Source organism: Phalangium opilio, unplaced genomic scaffold (assembly GCF_054372755.1).
Source record: "Phalangium opilio isolate 3A_F unplaced genomic scaffold, DU_Popi_V2 ptg000352l_1, whole genome shotgun sequence".
Taxonomy (NCBI): Eukaryota; Metazoa; Arthropoda; class Arachnida; order Opiliones; family Phalangiidae; genus Phalangium; species Phalangium opilio.
Window position 1 is genome coordinate 1,267,136 of NW_028324228.1, and position 19,962 is coordinate 1,287,097.

Sequence of the window (19,962 nt, forward strand, 5' to 3'; positions counted from 1 at the left end):
CCTTGAAATTAATATATCGAGAACTTGAAAGTGACGATAGTTCCAAATGGTATAAACGGTTTTGGAGGTTTTGGTTTCTTTGCGTCACATCAGGAGCAGATGACAAAGGAGTCTCGGACGCTAGCTTCCACAATGTAGAGGGCAATGGGACCCGCGTACGTCACAGCTGTAGCGGTATCGTTTGCCATAGAGGCGCTATCAGACAGAATAGCAGACGATGCTTTTGGTGGATTATATCTGGCACCAAAGGCTGCTGGGAATTTTGTTTTGTAATAACGGACTAACGGTGGCTACTGAGGTTCGTCTTATCCGTTCGCGACATAAATATACACAATGTAATTACTATATTCAAACAGCTGTAACCGTTGTTGTTAAGATAAAAGATAAGGCTACATTTTGTGACTTTAAAACTACTAAATAGTCAAAGTACGTCCAAACTAGCAGAGAAATACATCAAAAGCCAGGTAAGCCAAGGCTTAATTAACAATTTGTGCCCACTGGAATGATTGGACTCGGGTTTTCAAAACATAAAAGCAAGGTTTTAAAAGATTCCGTATTTCTTTTGAATTAATTGACTGCTACAAGAGGTTGGAAAAAGATATCACTATCTCTTACTTTTTGGGTTTTAAAAGATCGTGAGTGATTTCTTTTCCCAACCTCTTGTAGCTATCAATTAATTCAAGAAGAATTCTAGAAAAATTTGGTACTGAAACATATTTTAGTTTTTTAATAGTGTACATACGTTACTTCCTGGGCTTTTAATTATAAATGTTAGTCCCAAAAATACCTAAAACGCCGTTGAAATCCATTTTTACCTCTCCGTGTGACGTAGTCCAGGAGAGGTTCTGTAACGGCCGTGTCTGTGTGTCTGTGTGTCTGTGTGTCTGTCTGTTGTTACACCCACGTGACCGCGTTCGCAGTTTGCGTATCGGAGCAAACGTGTTCCCAATTTCCGGACCGCATTGACAGTTCACAGAAATTTGGAAAATTGTATTTCTCTCCGTTGGCTACTCTATACTTGAGTTCTCACACCACCATGTTTGGTCTTCGTCCATCCCATATGAACACCAGTCTGGTACTTTTCCGGCTTCCACCACCACCACCATCTTCTATTCTTTGTCAATCCCACATTGACACCAGTCTGCACTTACACTGGCTTCTAACACCACCATCCACTGGTCTTCCGTCTATTCCACATAGACACAAATCTGTATCATTGGCTTGTACTCCATTATCATCGTTTGGTTTTAGGATATACGCGGCGATCAGCTAGGGTTACGAGAAACGTCTAGCCTCCATAAGGTGGGATCGACCACCAGAGGTTTCGCAATTGCGCTTTTTCCTTACTATTACAATGGAAACGAATCGTATATATACCCCAAAATTTAATGATAATCTCTCTCTTTGCACGAGAGGTTTATCTTTAATATTTAAATAAATATAATTATTTTTAATTATTTTAATCTTCAATAATTAACATTAATAATAGTTAAATCTTTTAAAATAAAGTTATACCTATTATCTTCTCAAACTTTGCTAATATTGACGTTTAAAGTGAAGGGTACCCCTCTTCCCGCTTTCTTCAAATTTTGGGGTATATATACGATTCTTTTCCATTATAATAGTAAGGAAAAAGCGCAATTGCGAAAACCTTCGGTGGTCGATCCCACCTTAGGGAGGCTAGACGTTTCTCGTAACCCTAGCAGATCGCCGCGTATATCCTAAAACCAAACGATGATAATGGAGTAGAAGCCAATGATACAGATTGGTGTCTATGTGGAATAGACGGAAGACCAGTGGATGGTGGTGCTAGAAGCCAGTGTAAGTGCAGACGGGTGTCAATGTGGGATTGACAAAGAACAGAGGATGGTGGTGATTAGAAGCCAGTATGTACAGACTGGTGTCCACGTGGAATGGACGAAGACCAGAAGATGGTGGTGATTAGAAGCCAGTAAGAACAGAGTAGTGTCCGTGTGGGATGGACAAAGACTAGAAGATGGTGGTGTGAGAACTCAAGTAGAGGAGCCATTTCCGTGACTGTGAAAGCAGTTCGGAAATGGCGAACACGTTTGCTCCGATACGCAAACTGCGAACGCGGTCACGTGGGTGTAACAACGGACACACAGACACACACGCAGACAGACACGGCCGTTACAGAACCTCTCCTGGACTACGTCACACGGAGAGGTAAAAATAAAACTTCCTATGCGACAACCTTAACCCATTAAAATAATTTCAAAGATAAAATACGACTGTGAACCATCCGCAAACAGTCACAACATTTCTAAAACTTCGTCTGCTTGTACTAACTACCTTGCAGTTCAATGTTTCATTGGTTGATCCCCTTTTCCGGTTTTTTACCGGAAATACGTAAGCGCCGAGAGTAATGTTATTTTCTCTCACTGTGGTTCGCATATAGGTAACACTTTTTTGGCGAGAAGAAAATGCTGGATACATTAGGCCAGAGCCGCCAGAGTGTCTGAGTAACTTATAGGGAGCTAGTATATGATTCACTCACGATGTTATAATATGTCTGTCGATTTCCATTATTCACGCTTCGAGAAATTTTTTGATTACCCATTTCGAATATTCAATCCAATTTTCAATGTTAGATGAAATCGAAAATCGAAATTAATGACGCGTTATCTTTTAAAGGACAGTCACATAATGTGAAATGAAAACTGGTTTAACACTAACGGGGCTGCCTTAATCACCCTTAGGGTATTAGTTAATTTAGGCATTTTAGTAATGTAAAACAACTAAGAACTTCTGGAGTTCAGCGCAAGGATTAAAAGCAGCAAGAATGTTGCGGGCTAGCGGCCGAGGAAGTTTTCATTCAAGGTAAATAAAATCTCACAAATTAAGTGAAGTTGACCATGCCTTTCTTTAAAAAGTCTAAAAAAAGTGAAATCAGGTATCAAAGACGTTTAATTTAATTTAAATTCAAAAATTAACGAAGTTATCAGTCTTAACAAAATTGTAACTTACTCTAGCATTACCCTGAAGTCCACTCTCAAAAAGCGAAAGTAGGAGACAAATTTTATAACCAGTAAGAAGCAAACCTTGATAGGCGTGGCTTTCTATTTCTCCAAGCAGACGGCATGGCCAACTCAAATAATGTTCTTACGCAATTGTGATCACGCTATATGACGGTCGAGCATCTTGCGTAAGTGAACGCCGTATTCGAGTAGGCTATGCAGACGGCCGCGGTTTGGAGTGATGAATTCGTTAGGGCTTAAAAAACCGTTTAAAATGGCGGAAAGTAATAATGAACTCTTAAATGTCATCATACTGAGCGCCTGTCATGAATTTGAAAATTGTGTTAGAAAATGTAAGCCTTGGTATATCTTTTGAACCAATCATGAGCTTGACAACACTGTTACCCCTTAATTGCCGTCCTAGGTAATTTTGTTAGTCATTCATGTTATTTAGGAGATTGTATTAGTTTTGAATTTGGTATATTAGATTCAACGGGCTATAATTAGTGACCTAGAACGCGTCATTGGTTCTGGCTATTTTGATGCGTTAACAGTTGATATTTCATGAAAGCTTAGAACAATTAAAAAGGTTACGTATTATATCCATCGTCATTAAGTTGAAAAGTGTAAGTTAATAAGAACGAGCTTAAAATTCCATAAAAAATAAACAATTATCGTCTATTTAAAACAACTGTTTTCTTTTCCAAAATTCTATGAAAGCCTTAGCTTCGTACTTGCATTAATAAAGTGTATTTTGATTCTTATTATGGAGTTATGTGCTATTATCCCTTTAATCTCAAACATCAGTTCTCATTTTGTAAAAAAATTCGGCAAAAGGCTTAATGGTTATCCGTTCCACGCTGAGTGCTTTAATCTATTTTGGTTTACTCTTATCCACGGTTGAATTAAATTTAATGAAATCTTTAAAAAAAATTCTATTTTCAAAATTGAATCAATCTATTGTGTGATATTTTTCTGCCGTTCAGGTTGAATTTTGCATTTTATGAAAGTGAAATTCAGTCTTTCATAAATTTTATTGTTAAACGCTGCAGTTTTGCGACATGGACGAAGAGGAGCCAAATTTACGGCTTAATTCCGTTATGGTACCTATATGCTTATTGAGTAATAATAATTCGAACTAACCAAATTGGGATTTTTTTTAGCTTGCCGGTTTCTTTGGATTGTTCCACGAGAACCTAACTACGATCTTAGCTCCAGGACCTTTCGGAAAATTCTATCTGAAACTCAAGGAAAAATTACCAAAGTACGTATAACTATATAAGTCAATCATTTTCCAACTCGTTACTTTTTCCTTTCGGAATGAAGTATGTGACGGACGTGTCTGTTGATACAATCCAGGGGGCGTTCGTCATTATTCAATTCTAGTTTATGGCCCCTGTATATCAACACTTTGTTGGTGCTATCCACAGGAATACAGAGTATCAAGTTAAAATAAGGTCTAAAACCAATTAAAGTAAAACAAAAATTATAATAAAACAACATTGAAAAGAAAAATTGTATATAAAATATAAATAACACGATTTTTCTTAGCCTTAGAAGTTATATATTACGTAATCATTGCTTGAAATAGCTCATCACGATTCCTCCATTATACTTTTAAGGTTTTTCAGAAATGAAGTTTTTCGATTGTCAAAAATGTCTGGCGATTAATAGAGGAGATTGTACGAGTTTTTAATTCGGTATATTAGATTCAACTGGTTATAATTAGATACGTCATTAGTTTATTTTGTTGCGTTAACAGCTTTACATTTGCTAAAAGCTTAGAACAGTTAACAAAGTTATTTATTATATTAAATAGAAAGGATATTTCTAATTATTTGAATCGGTTATAATTGATGCCTAATTGCCCAACGATACGCAGAATATTATTAATAATATAGAAATTTCCTGTTGTTGTCTATACCATAAGAACGTGGAATGGTAACATTGTCCCCTGGTACCGTGAAGTCAGGCCGTTGCTATTTTGCCCCGAAAATCGGGGGCAAATAGTGTCGCGCTATTTAGCCCCGATTTTCGGGGCTAAATAGTTCAGAACTGCTTGGGACACTATTTTGCCCCGATTTTCGGGGGTAAATAGCCTTAGCCGCGCGGGGCGTGCTATTTGCCCCCGAATATTCAAAGCCCCGATTTTCGGGGGTAAATAGCACACCCCGCGCGGCCAAGGCTATTTACCCTCGAAAATCGGGGCAAAATAGTGTCCCAAGCAGTTCTGAACTATTTAGCCCCGAAAATCGGGGCCAAATAGCGCGACACTATTTGCCCGATTTTCGGGGCAAAATAGACACTCCGCAAAGGGCCGAGAAATCCGTTGTACCAGGAGTTCATAATAACCCGAAGTACGAAACTGGTTAAAAAGCCCGTAACAACAAAGTTTCGCCGTAAAGCTCAGAGGATTTATACACCGCTTAACTCCCAAAGAAATAGTTACCCAATTTTTAGCGCCCACGCGCATTAACTTACACACTTCCGGTTTGTTGGAACTGAACTGAACTGAACAGTTATCTTCGCTATAATCACATGATATAGATAAAGAACCTTTGCACCTAACCCGAGTTTAGGATTAGACTGAATTAGTGATAATGCATCACTCCTCTATCGGGCCTCTATCAGTCTCCCTCAGGATGTGCCTCTCGTGTTTCGCGCTAGTAACCTAGTATTGTAGTAGAACGTGTTCGACTGTTTGTAGTTATAACCAGTATGTAACAACAGTAAGAGTGCTTTACCGAAATGAAGAACTATGACTAACTTAACTTAAACTGAATAATAATAAACTAATATCAGAAGGGAATAAGAGAAATGGGACACACTTTATATCTCCATAATGCTTTACACTCGTAACAACAGTCTTACTAACCTCAAATCAACTACCCTTCACTGATTGGCTATCTAACTTCTGTCTTAGCTGTGACATCAGATAAGGTGACGTCTCGGTTGACGTAAAAAAGTAGTTTTGTTTACAACTTTGCATTGAAGGAGATAAAAATGGCCGAATTTCATGTTGATAAACTAAATCAAGCTGTGCAGTTAATTTAGATGCACGGGAATTGAGAACATACCAAAATCAGATAATTTGAAGGTAATAAATAGATGAAAACTAATTATTCTGAATTAATATTAAAATGTAAAAATTAGTTTCAATAAAAAGCATACTTGAGGTTATAATTACACAAGAACGAAACATCGACAGCCCTAAGCCTTTGGAGAATGAAAATCTAGCAGACAAATAGGCCGCCTGATACCGCGGACTCGGAGAACTTAAAGAACTATATTTGCAGTAAATAGGTTAAAAGCTGTGTACCTGCGCAAAGTTTTCGCGGTTTTCTTGAGGTTGGTCAGACTCCCGTTACCATAGCAGGCTCTAATGTCTCCCTTCTCTCTTATTCCCTTCTGCTAATATGGTTTTATATAATCCGGCGTAATTACTTGAATATTAATTTAACACGGTTTAGCACTATTTTTATCTTGTGATTTTGGGAGCGAAACTGGCTCACGTCTGCTTCTGTCAGAACGGTGTAAATTAAGCCTTGGCTAAGAAGATGGCTTTTAGTCGGGGTTTCTAGTTTTCTACAAAACAAGCAAACTATCGTCAATATTGTTTTGTTGTGATATGTGTGAGTGAGAATTCCGTGGTTAAATTAAAATGGTTTGGACAAATTTATTCGCAGTATTTTTAATATAAGAATTGAAACGTGTTTCTACGTCCGCCATATCGCTATTTTTCTTGTCGACGGAGATCCCAGCCAACGGAAGTTTTGGAACGAAAACCAAGGAGCATAGATACCACTACGATATACTGTAAGGTTGTATGTCCATAAACAGGCTAATCCTTTCTATGCGCAACGACAGAATCTTGTTGTTCGCGATTTTTACCACTAGCTCTATGGCCAGTTTCATACTTCCCCCCGAAGGGGGGTTATTATGAATTCCTGGTTGTACTGACTTTTCCCAGATAAATCTGGGTCTCTAGAAAAATAGATTCTTTATAACCACTCTATTTAAACATATCAGTTCATCATTAACGATTTTACACCGACACCAACACTCCTTGACCTAGGAGACTCCATTTTTCGTATTCCCAAAAATATAGGCCCGTCCCTCATATTATGAAAAGTATGACTTCATGGCGCCATCATTGCCTTGTTTCAACGTTCTTATGGTATCCTGAATTCGCTCTTACTTTAACCTTGAACGAAAGACGGCCCTAGGTTTTAATGTCGAGTCTTAGGTTTTTGAACTAGACTTTTTAAGATTTCAGGACTGTCGAAGGTTCCATCTTCTTTTTAGGTACTCCGAGTCGAATCTCTTTATTCTTATTTCTTCTTGGCTAATAACCCGTCATATCCTCGTTTGGCCCCACACAATCGAGGTGGGGCTGAGAGAATTATTTTCCCACGAAGAAATGAAAAATAGCTGTTTTATTTTCCTTTGAGCGGACACGGCGCCTTGGGTTCTTTACCTTAGATAGGTTGCGTGCCATTGTTCCGAGACATGAACGTTTGGTTATTTATGAGTCAAAAGCTGAAGCCATCAGGGCGGACCTGTACATTCAATTCTCGTAAAAAAGTAGATGGAAATTTCGGTTCGCTCTCAAAGATATGAATTCCAAATGAATTGATCTGCTCTATCTGCAGTCTCATATAGTTTCAAACTTTGGGGTACCTTTTCTTTCCGGGAAATCCTGGATATAATTCCCTGGATTTTGGTTTTTACAATAGTAGCAGGTTCGTGGCTTTCCGCAACAACCCCTCATGTCCATATGGGCCACCGCGGGTGTAAACAGAGAGTCACTCAGTTGAAAAATTTGAGGTACATGATCTTAATAAGAAAATGATCGAACTCCTAAGAACCTGTAAACGATGTCTTGGCCCTCTAAAGTCTTTCCAGCCTCTTCCAGGCTTTTCTTTACTAAAGAAATTTTGCCGATAAAGAGGTACATACTTTCTCCATCTCAATATTTCGTGCCATAAACCTCGTTTTGTAACGTTAATATCCACGCACGTGTTTTTGGTTCAAAGGTACCTTCAGTTTTCTTTCATATATCGCTACTGGGTTGTTCACGACGTCACTGAGTATGCTTCGTAGCTCTTCAGTTATGCTCAAGGCAATTGACTTTATTTGAACTTTCTCTGCACTTCTGCACTTGCTATTGAATGTGGACCTCTTTCATCTCCTGTCAGAATCTACCATTGTAACAGTTCATTCAACAAAATTTGGATAAAATAACTTCCATGCTTAATTCTAAGGGAGCGGTAGCTCCCTTAGATAAGGCCTGATGACGGCTTTAATGTATAAGGAAGGTTTTTGGATTGGTTTTAACTTTTTTCGTATTAAGTTTATTGTTTCGAAATTTTTCTACTGAACTAAAATCCGGGCCCTTAATATGTGGTAAAAATTTCAAGATGATCCACCTAATAGTTTATTTTATAAAGCATAAAGTTGCTAAGGGTAGTTTTCATTTCCATAAAATTAATCACAGATTTTGGCGAAAAACTAGAGAATCTCCATTGAAATAACATGGGAAATTTTCCAAACTTACCCATTTTGTAACTACCCTTACAAAAATAACTATACGTTTGATAGATTTGAAAACGGTCTTAAATGAAAGCCCCATTTTTATAGTGGGCGCCAATTTTTGTTTCATTAAGAAAAACAAAGTTTAAGTATTGTTTTTAATAGTTTTAAGTACCTGCTCCGAATTACGTGGTTTACCTTTAAACTGTGGAACTTAAGACTTTTTTGCTTGGGTTAAATAATAAAGAAAGTCATTCTAGGACTTACGTCGTTTTACTGCGGATAATCAAATTGGTAGGGCAATTAGCTAGCTTAATTGTCATTATAACTATTGCGCGTCCAACTAATTTAGTTGCGAAGTACAGATTAAACTTAATTAAACAAAATAAGCAATTAAAGATAATTAAACAAAATAAGCAATTAAAGATGATTACCAATTATAGGTAATTAAATTTTTACACGAGTCTAAACTATAACATATGTTTGTGTACAAGTCTACGGAATCTGTTTAAGCGCAGACCTAAAGAATATTTTTGTGCAAAGGAGTATAAAATCTCTTTGTGCAGAGGCCTATGCAATCATTTCGTGCAGAGGCCTATGGAATATTGTTTTACACAGGCCTCTGGAATAATGTTTTACACAGGCCTATGGAATATTGTTTTACACAGGCCTATGGAATATTGTTTTACACAGGCCTATGGAATATTGTTTTACACAGGCCTATGGAATATTGTTTTACACAGGTCTACGGAATGTTTTTGTGCAAATCTGCATGGAATCCTTTTGAGTATAGGAGTATGGAATCTTCTGTGCACAGGTCTATGGAATTTTTTGTTCATGGGTCTATGGTATATTTATGTGCACAAGTTTGAAGAATCTTTATGTGCACACAAGTCTGAAGAATCTTTATGTGCACACAAGTCTGAAGAATCATTATGTGCACACAAGTCTAAAGAATCATTATGTGCACACAAGTCTAAAGAATCTTTATGTGCACACAAGTCTGAAGAATCTTTATGTGCACACAAGTCTGAAGAATCTTTATGTGCACACAAGTCTGAAGAATCATTATGTGCACACACAAGTCTGAAGAATCATTATGTGCACACACAAGTCTGAAGAATCTTTGTGTCCAAGTGAAAAATCTTTATTTGCACAGGTCTACGACTTCTGTTTGTGCACAGGTCTACGACTTCTGTTTGTTCACAGGTCTACGACCTCTGTTTGTGCACAGGTCTATGGAACCTGATTTGCTCATTTCTATGACATCTCTTTTTGCGCAAGTCAATAACATTTGTTTATGCTCAAGTCTAAAACATCTGTTTGTACACAAGCCTAAAACATCTGTTTGTGCACAAGTTTTTTAAACAAATACTCTGAAGAATATAAATATTCCACTTTAAGAAACAATTTTTATAAACTATAAAAAAGGCTTACCAGATTGAGCCATCAGTCTTGGTATTTTTCCTATAATTTATATTTACGAATAATTGCCAAAGACTGTGATATATAAATCTATGGGATGTCCTTGTTTGTGCACAAGTCTAAAACATCTGTTTGTACACAAGACTAAAACATCAGTTTGTGCACAAGTCTATTCCATCTGTTTGTGCACAAGTCTAAATCATCTGTTTGTGAACAAGTCTATAACACCTGTTTGTGATCAATTCTATAACACCTGTGTGTGAACAAGTCTATAACATCTCTTTGTGCACAAGTCTATAACATCTTTTTATTCACAAGTCTATGACATCTGTTTGTGCACACGCGAGTGACTTCTGTCTGAGCAAGGGTCTACGGAATATTTTTGAGCACGGGTCTACGTATTATTTTTGTGCAAATGGGTATGGAATCTTTTTGAGCATAAGGGTTTGAAATCTGTTTGAGCATAGGGGCATTGAAAATGTTTGTGCATAACTCTATGGAATCTGATGTGCACATGTCTATGACATCTCATTTTGCGCGAGTCTGCGACATTTCTTTGTGCACATGCCTGTGATTCTATTTGTGCACAAGTGTACGAAATATTTTTATGCATTGGTGTAAGGAATATTTTTATGCACAACTATACGGAATATTTTTATGCACAGGTGTACGAACTGTTTTTGTTCACAGGTGTACGGAATATTTTTGTGCATAGGTGTATGGAATATTATGGTGAAAATGGATTTGGAATATTTTTGTGCACAGGTGTACGGAATATTTTTGTGAAAATGGATACCGAATATTTTTGTGCACAGGTGTACATGATATTTTTGTGCACAGATGAAGGTGATATTTTTGTGCAAATGGGTAAGGAACATTTTTGAGCATAGGGATATGGAATGTTTTTGTGCAGAGGTCCATGGATTATTTTTGTGTACAGGTATATGGAATGTTTTTGTGCAGAAGTCCGTGGAATATTTTTGTGTACAGGTATATGACTCATGTTTGTGCACAAATCTATAGAATGTTTTGTACACCGGTCTAGGACATATGATTGTGCACAAGTCTATGGCATCAGTTTGTGCAAAAGTCTTAGGTATGTGTTTTTGCACAAATATTTGACATCTATTTTTGCACAAGTCCATGGTATCTGTGTGTACAGGTCTACAAAATATGTTTGTGCACAAGTGTGAAAAATCTTTACGTGCACAAGTCTACGGAATCTCTTGAGCAAATGTCGATGACCTCTCTTTTTGAGGAAGTCTATGAAATCAGTTTTTTTACAAGCATATGACATCTGTTTGTGCACAAGTCTATAACATCGGATTGTGCAAAACCGTGTGACTTCTGTTTGTGTACAAGTCTGTGGAATCTATTTGTGCACGAGTCTACGTAATATATTTGTGCGCAAATCTATGGAATCTGTTTATGCGCTAGTCTACGGCATCTGTTTGTGCACGGGTCTACGGAAAACGTTTGTGCAAATGGGTGTGGAATATTTTTGAGCATATAGGGGTATGGAATGTTTCTGAACAGGTCCAAGGCATGTTTTTGTGCACAGGTCCATGGAATATTTTTGTACACAGGTCTATGTCACTTGTTTATACAAAAGCCAATAGAATATTTTGTGCATAGGTCAATGGAATCTTTTTGTACACAGCACAGTTTTATGAAATATTTTGTGCGCAGGTCTAGGGAATATTTCTGTGCAAATGGTTATGGAATAGTTTTGTGCTATGGGTATGAAATCTTTATGTACACAGGTCTATGGAATCTTTAGCGCGCAGGTCTAAGGAATCTTTATGTGCACAAGCATATATAATGTTTTGTGCACAGTTCCATGAAATATTTTGTGCACATCTCTATGAAATCTTTTGTGCACAGGTCTATGGAAACTTGATGTGCACAAGTCTATAGAATGTTTTTTGTGCACAAGTCTATAGAATGTTTTTTGTGCACATGTCTATGACTTCTGTTTGTGCACAAAACTATGGAATCTGGTTTGAACATGTCTATGACATCTGTTGTGCACAAGCCTGTGACTTCCACTTGTGTACAAGTCTACGCAATTTGTTTGTGCACATGGCTACGGAATCTGTGCACAGATCTCCGGAATCTGTTGTTACACAGGCCTACGGCATCTGTTTGTGCACAGGTTTACGGAATCTGTTTCTTTACAGGTCTACGGCATCTGTTTGTGCACAGGCCTACGGCATTTTTTTTTGAGCACAGGTCTAGGGAATCTTTTGTGCACAGTTTTATGGAATCTCTTTGGGCACAGTTTTATGGAATCTCTTTGGGCACAGGTCTATGGAATATTTTTGTGCACAGGTCTATGGAATCGTTTTGTGCAAATGGGTATGGAATCGTTTCGTGCAAATGGGTATGAAATTGTTTTGTGCAAATGGGTATGGAATCTTTATGGAAACAAGTCTAAGACTTCTGTTTGTGCACTAGTCCGTGGAATCTGATGTGCACATATCCTTGACATCTCTTATTGATGTATTTTTTGTGCAAGTCTATGACATCTGTTTGTGCACAACCCTGTGACTTCCGTTTGTGTCCAAGTATCCGGAATCTGTTTGTGCACATGTCTACGGTATCTGTTTGGGCACAGGTCTACGGAATATTTTTGTGCACAGGTCTACGGAATATTTTTGTGCACAGGTCTACGGAATATTTTTGTGCACAAGCCTACTGAATCGGTTTGTGCAGAGGTCTAAGGAATCTGTCTTTGCAAAGGCCACTGCATTTGTTTGTGCACAGGTCTAAAGAACATTTTTCTGCAAATGGATACGGGATATTTTTGTACAAATGGATATGCAGTATTTTTGTGCACTGGTGTACGAGATATTCTTGAGCATATTTTCGAGCATAGGGGTATGGAATGTTTTTGTGCAGAGGTCCATGGAATTTTTTTCTGTACAGGTATATAACATCTCTTTTTGCACAAGTTTATGACATCTGTTTGTGCGCAAGTCTATGACATCAGTTTGTGCTCAATTCTAAGGGATCTGTTTGTGCACAATTCTAAAGGATTTGTTTGTGCACAATTCTAAGGGATCTGTTTGTGCACAAGTCTACGGGATCTGTTTGTACACAATTATATGACATGTGTTTTCACAAGCCTAAGTTATCTACGAAATATGTTTGTGCACTCAGGGTGACCACAAATAACCTTGTAATAGTTATAGGAAAATAGGAAATTTACAATTGATTTACAGGAAATTATAGGAGACTAGCTGTTACCCGCGGCATCGCTTGAGTGTAGTAAGGACTTCCATCAAGTATGGGTACATTTTACTGAATTTTACAAAATATAGGTTGCAAATGCTTTGAAAGTAATAAGACAAGAATTACAAAGGAGCTTTGGTTTAATTATAACCATAAGTTCGTAAGATATGTTACATAAATTTGTCACTGGAAACTGAGAGCTTGTTTCGAAGTGATGTAAATGAAACGTCATAGATTCTCGTAAAGCGACGCCTGATGAGGCCCTGTCAAAGGCTTAGTACAGACTAAATAGGAAGATGGAGTAGAAAATCGCGTGTAGTCAATTCTCGCGTCGTTCTCGAACTAGCTCTCATTAAGTCTCTAGCATTTCGAAATATAGGAAGTGTCATACTTATGGAACGTAATCTTAGAAACATATGCTATAACTTTAAAACATCACAGACTTCCCTGACAAATATTTTTAGAGGCTTCCATAGCTTTGGTGATATATAACAAAACCAAAAGTGAGAGCGCACAAAATATCTACAATTTCAAAAAATAGGAAAACATAGGAAAATTATCGAAATTATAGGAACTAATAGGAAGACATCCGAAAATAGGAAAAATTATAAAATTTAGGAAATGTGGTCACCCAGCTCAGGTCTATGGAATATGTTTGTGCACAGGTGTATAGATTGTTTTTGTACACAGGTCTACGTAATAATTTTTTAGCCTAAGTCTTCGGAATCTATTTGTATTATTGCATCCACTGTGCTTTGCACGTGAAAACGACGGGAAGGCAATTTGAGTTGGACTGGGCGTTGAAGCAATCAAGATTAATACTTCTATAATAGATGGTTAGGGCCTTGTTAGTTCAAACGTGGTAACTAATATACGCGCAACACCACAAGACTTTAATGGAGCGCCTGCTTTTCAGTATACGTTTTAAAATACTAGTTTCCAAACAGTTTTAATTCATATTAAGACTGAAGTGACAGATATTAATCAAAACTGTCTTTGTATACAAAGACGCGAAAAAGTAAGAGATAAGTGAATAAAATTAATTGTTTGAAGTAACAGATATTCAAATTTTCATTTTTGAAGACGTGATTATAAAACATCAATTATTTGAAAAAATTTCTTATCTTAGTTTTTTTCACAAAAATTTCAGAGAAACTACCTTGATACTATGTTTATTTTCGAGAAACATTTGCTTCGAGGAAGTTCAAATACTCGGATATCTGAAAAATAGAGCTAGAAGTATTTATTTTTATATTTCAAAATTGAAAATATTGCGAACCGAAAATTACATTCGCCCTTTGACTGTGATTTAGTTTAATTGGAGTCAAAAGGATCTGTAGCTTTGAGAGATATACAACACGTCAATTTTTGAAACCTCGAAAACGTTAAAATAAACGAACACGTTTTGTTAAGTTTTCATGCTTGTTTTATTTTGTCTGCTATCAACAATTTTCTGCCCATTTTATTCTCCTTATAGGCCCGAATACTCAAACTAACTCTAAATTTTAAAAATAAAATAAAATGCATACGTTTTCTATTTTTAAAATGATGCACATGTTTAAGGATAAAATATTTTACTTAAGGAATTTTGGTGAAAAAAACTAAGATAAGAAATTTTTTCAAATAATTTATGTTTTATAATCACGTCTTCAAAAATGAAAATTTGAATATCTGTTACTTCAAACAATTAATTTTATTCACTTATCTCTTACTTTTTCGCGTCTTTGTATACAAAGACAGTTTTGATTAATAGTTATCAGACCTCACTTTCTGTCCTTGTTGTCCAATATCGCAGTTAGGGCCATCCGCCATCTTGTTAGACTTAGTTTTGACGGCTACTACGATATAGTTGAAAGTTTACTTGTCTTTGTACTTCTTTCAGTTCTTTGATGCAGAGCCACTCTCTGCTACCGTTGTTATTAATTTGCATCCTATTAAAATAATAATAATAATAATGAACTAAGTAAAAACAAGCAATGGCATAGAAGGTGTTCAATCTTGACAGTTTTCCTGATACGTTTTGAGGTTTTTCACGTATTTCAATTACATTACCCTCAAAAATTTAACAAAACTTTCATAAAAGTTCAATAATATCTCAACAAGTTACTGTAACATGCTTATTTACCCTAAATTAAATATAAATTGGTCTTTACAAACATCATTTTACAATAATATCAAAGGAAATGTCAAGAATTATTGGGTATTTCACCTTTCCCTTATATTTACGTAAGACTTCATATCGTGTTAAAACTCATTTTTTCTACACCATCATTGTTGGAGAAAAATGACAATGATCACTTGGAGGCTATTTACCACTTTTCGTAAACCGCCCAAGGTGCGGGAGTTCGATCTAATGGAATCTCCCCATTTTGGTTCCGGTAACTCCGGTTGAATGGGAATTCGGTCCATTGGAAAATAATCAACCAAAATATCGAAGGTTGCATTTATATGAGATATAATGGCCCACTAAACTATTCAAAACTGCCACCTTAACTGGCACTATAAGTTTTCCAAATTATCATTCATACCGTTGAATGTTGATACATTATGTGTGCCAAATTTTTAACTGTACTGTTCAATTTTGCATCCCTAAGAAGAAATCCTACCACACGCAGTGTTCAACAATGAGCTCGAAAGTGCTCAACCTAGCACACTGTTTTAGTGTTCAATTTTGGTACCTGTATTTACTGTTCAAAACAGCACGCATAAGTGTGCTCCCAGTGTGTTGAGGCTTTGCACAATTATTTGTTCAGGTTGGAGCAAATATTTCTTAGAGTGAATACTTTATTAGCGAAATGAAATAAATATGATTCTCCTAACATGCACAAGTAACTAACGCTTAGTCTTTTTAATTCCTATGTCAAAAGCTAATTGAGTCAAAAGGCCTAACTTCCAAATCAGTAAGCCCATATTTTCACAACTTCAAGTCTCCAACAGTTGAAATTTCAAAATGGACGCGCTCCAGTGCTTCCAGTTATTCATAGAATAAAATTTGCCTAAGACGCCAGGTACTGTAGTGCTGATCTTAAGAAGCTCTGCAACCGACCAAACAAAATTGTTCAAAGTAATATTTATGGGAACGAGCGGGCGAGGATTCTATAGACGACGCACTTTGGCTATATTATGTCCATTATCTTCATTGTATCAATGCGGCAAATAGTTTTAATTTAATAGTAGCAGTAGAAGTATTGATAGCGAATACGTTATCGTTTTGGCTTAATTATGGGCTAGCCCATCTTTTTATATCTCATTTGACTGGTGATTCGTCTTCAGTTTCGCTATTAGAATTCTTATACTAGGTGAATGATTTTCAAATTCTGAAATGTTTTCCCGAGAAAACGTTTCGCATTCTTTAAAAGTGCGGAACATATTAAAATATATCTGCTATAGCAATAAAGTTTTTAAATTGAAGCCATGATTTCTAAAGTCCAAGCCTAAGTGAGGCAAAAGAAGATGGTACCAGAGGGTAAAACTATGTTCCTATGTTCTTACTAGCTTAAGTCCGTTCCAGATATAAAGTCTTTTTGTTAAAGTTTAATGGAAAATTAAGGTTCAAAAAGTCAGCGTTGTTATTACTCTATTTTGATTAGTTGTTCGAGTACACTTGGCCCCTCTCCCTGATCACCGCAATCCTATATCAAAAAGCACTTTAAGACAAAGTCAACGCAGTGTTTTTTGCCAGTGAACTAACGTCTTTACCTGAACAAGAAAAAATGAAGTAATGACAGTAAAGCTTATGCCTTAGAAGGTATCCCCGATAGGCCTATGACAATTATGGTTTCGGATAATGGAAAAAATCACTTGGTTATTACAGTCAGATTAATGTTACATTACATTTAGGCAAATAAGAGGCCAAAAACCGTATTCAGTTCTCTAAAACTCGAGGGTACTTTTTGTAATGGGTTGGCAAACGCCAACTTTTAATCATCTTGCTTTAATTTCTCTGCCTGTATTATCGGTTGCGGAATTTTTAATCTATTTTAATATAAAACTACGTGTTTTCTAGTTCTACAATTGATATACTGCGCATGGACAAATTTATAGTCGAGCAAAATAGCAGTTCCCCTGACAGAGGTCTAACAACAGACGACCTTATTATGAAAAACGTAAGTAAAACATTTTTGGTGATAAAATGAAAATGTATATAAAGACGTATTATTTATTTGTAAATAAGGGTATTCTCTAGAACTACTGAACCGATTTTATAATTTTTTCACTAAGCAAATACAACACTTTATTTGAGTAGACGCTATATTTCATTTGTAATTATAAATATCAATATTTTAAATCATTTTGACCGAAAAGCCTTTAGATACAATGGGCACTTCTCATTCCCTAAAATTATGTTTAGACCAAATCGTGCAATCTCGATATCCAATTTCGGCAACTGTCATATCCTCTGAAACTAAGATCACCAACTGTCATTAGGACTGTTCACGGGCCGAGTTGATTGAGCTTTTTATAAGCTCGGCTGGAGTCGAAAAAACGGTGGCACGGATCGACTCAAGCCGAGCTAGCTCGGTTAATATATATATGTTTAACAAAAATGGCTACTACCAGACTAAGTCTTGAGAACGATAACTACCACATTTTATGTACCTATAAAATACTTAAATCCAATTACATGAATTGAACAAAATTATAACCGGCACTGCTCAAAAATTGATATATTTTGTAAAAATATAGACAAAATTCGTTCTTTTCCTTAAAACCAAATTGATTGAATATCCCTACAAGCTTTGTTAAATCACAGTCATCAGACCCTGGCCATTTGTAAATGAACTTTATTTTTTAATACTATACTTATCTCAATGTGTGTAATCTCGTAAACTATGTAATTAGTTTTTAATATACACAACAAAAACTTTCCATTTCATTTCATTACTATTAATATTATCCTTAAAATTTCGAGCACAATTTTTACATCTGAAGTAGACTTCTTTTATCTTGTTTAGATTTTTAAAATTATCATGATTTAACCATTATAGACTCAAATAATATTTGTCTTTACAATAATTTTAATTCCATCCAGATGTCTGATATTTGCATATTTCCTATTAAACCGGACACCACGAACATCGACTTGATAGACTTCACGAGCACTGTGTTCAGCCAGAAGTTCAAAATTCTCTTCGGAAACGTCGAACAAAATACCGAAGGCAAAGAGCCATTATGGTCATGTTTCAGTAAAAATGTAATTATTCTTAAAGACATTTAGTAAATCGGAAAAGGAAGGGTTTCACGGGAGTCGATGAGAAACTATCATTTCCACTCTTCATACAATTTTATTTTTTTATTTTTACTTTTTTTTCCTACGTTTTATTAAGTCGACTTAGGGCAATATACCCATACAACTCAAAATTATGAATACAAATAGCAAAATATTTACGAATTAAAAACTAGTACATAAAAAATAGGACTGTGATTAGTACATAATAATCAGGCTGCGACTAGTGCCCGAAATATTGAGGCTGCGACTAGTACCTGAAATGATGGGGCTGCGACTAGTATCTGAAATATTGGGGCTGCGACTAGTAACTGAAATATTGAGGCTGCGACTAGTGCCCGAAATAATCAGGCTGCGAATAGTGCCCGAAGTAATCAGGCTGCGACTAGTACCTGAAATAATGGGGCTGCGACTAGTACCTGAAATATTGAGGCTGCGACTAGTACCTGAAATATTGAGGCTGCGACTAGTGCCCGAAATAATCAGGCTGCGACTAGTACCCGAAATAATCTGGCTGCGAATAGTGCCCGAAATAATCAGGCTGCGACTAGTACCTGAAATAATGGGGCTGCGACTAGTACCTGAAATATTGAGGCTGCGACTAGTGCCCGAAATAATCAGGCTGCGAATAGTGCCCGAAATAATCAGGCTGCGACTAGTACCTGAAATAATGGGGCTGCGACTAGTGCCCGAAATATTGAGGCTGCGACTAGTACCTGAAATAATGGGGCTACGACTAGTGCCCGAAATATTGAGGCTGCGACTAGTACCTGAAATAGTGGGGCTGCGACTATTACCCGAAATATTGAGACTGCGACTAGTGCTCGAAATAATGGGGCTGCGACTAGTGCTCGAATTAATGGGGCTCAGACTAGTGGCCGAAATCAGGGGGCTGCGACTAGTGCCCGACTAGAGCTAATCAATGTGGCTTTTTTTCTCAACATATTTAGGATAGTTTTTTGGAAGAACGGGACAAGTGGTTATGCGTGTCGAATTTTACCTAACGAATAAACTATCTCGCGGTGCTTTGCACCTTGCGCGGGCTTTGCTACCAACCAATGATATCAAAGTTAGAAAGACGAAATTAACATGAATTATATGTTGGCACAAAAATTTCTAAATTAGGTGTATGTATTCTTACTATTAAATTGTGAAACGTACTATCTTTCACTGAAAAGGTCCCCCTCTATAAATGATCATTTATATTTAGAACAACTAACAGTAGTGAATTCCATTTTATTTCAGTTATGAATTGCTATATTGATTTCTACAGTGCTATTTTCATTGGTATGCTTGTTACTATACAAGAGAAAGACGAAATGGAGTGTCAACATTTTAACTTACAGTCGAATACTATATCGTTCCACCGGTGCGCTTCTAGGACAACGTAAGAATCATTACGAACTAAATAGAGTTTATTTTCTGATTATTAACCTCCAAAAAAATAAATAAATAAATAAAATGTCTTCGACTAACATCTCTCAATTTTAATCCTTTACATTTTCTTCGATATTTAATTAAAGGTTTATCTCATTTGAGATAAATAATAGGTTTGAGAAATTGTAG

At 36.5% G+C, this 19,962-nt stretch overlaps 2 protein-coding genes and 1 long non-coding RNA gene across 4 annotated transcripts in view; 2 read left to right on the top strand and 1 right to left on the bottom strand.

Moving 5' to 3' along the window:
- The window catches only part of LOC149602758 (uncharacterized), a 285,004-nt gene that overhangs the window by 238,724 nt on the left and 26,318 nt on the right, over nucleotides 1–19,962 (bottom strand). The gene's annotated exons all lie outside the window — the stretch shown is intronic.
- LOC149602775 (uncharacterized) lies at nucleotides 3,253–19,454 on the top strand. Its single transcript, XM_089860250.1, has 7 exons — nucleotides 3,253–3,321; nucleotides 3,433–3,456; nucleotides 3,533–3,604; nucleotides 4,031–4,100; nucleotides 4,142–4,242; nucleotides 18,202–18,363; nucleotides 19,347–19,454. The coding sequence occupies exons 1-7, from the start codon at nucleotides 3,253–3,255 to the stop codon at nucleotides 19,398–19,400; spliced, it is 552 nt and encodes a 183-aa protein (XP_089716376.1). The 3' UTR covers nucleotides 19,401–19,454.
- Nucleotides 10,121–12,426, top strand: LOC149602776 (uncharacterized). 2 transcript variants are annotated; one of them, XR_016376968.1, is made up of 3 exons: nucleotides 10,121–10,802; nucleotides 10,876–11,675; nucleotides 12,116–12,426. It is a non-coding gene; the product is annotated as an uncharacterized LOC149602776 (long non-coding RNA). The 2 variants fall into 2 exon arrangements; XR_016376969.1 differs by lacking the exon at nucleotides 12,116–12,426 and having other exon boundaries at nucleotides 10,121–10,552; nucleotides 10,626–10,802; nucleotides 10,876–12,092.

Coding starts and splice junctions, on each gene's coding strand:
- LOC149602775 (XM_089860250.1), top strand. CDS start 3,253: ATGGCGGAAAGTAATAATGAACTCTTAAATGTCATCATACTGAGCGCC. Junction 3,322..3,432: donor GTCATGAATTTGAAAATTGT/GTTAGAAAATGT, acceptor CATGTTATTTAG/GAGATTGTATTAGTTTTGAA. Junction 3,605..4,030: donor TCGTCATTAAGTTGAAAAGT/GTAAGTTAATAA, acceptor TAAACGCTGCAG/TTTTGCGACATGGACGAAGA.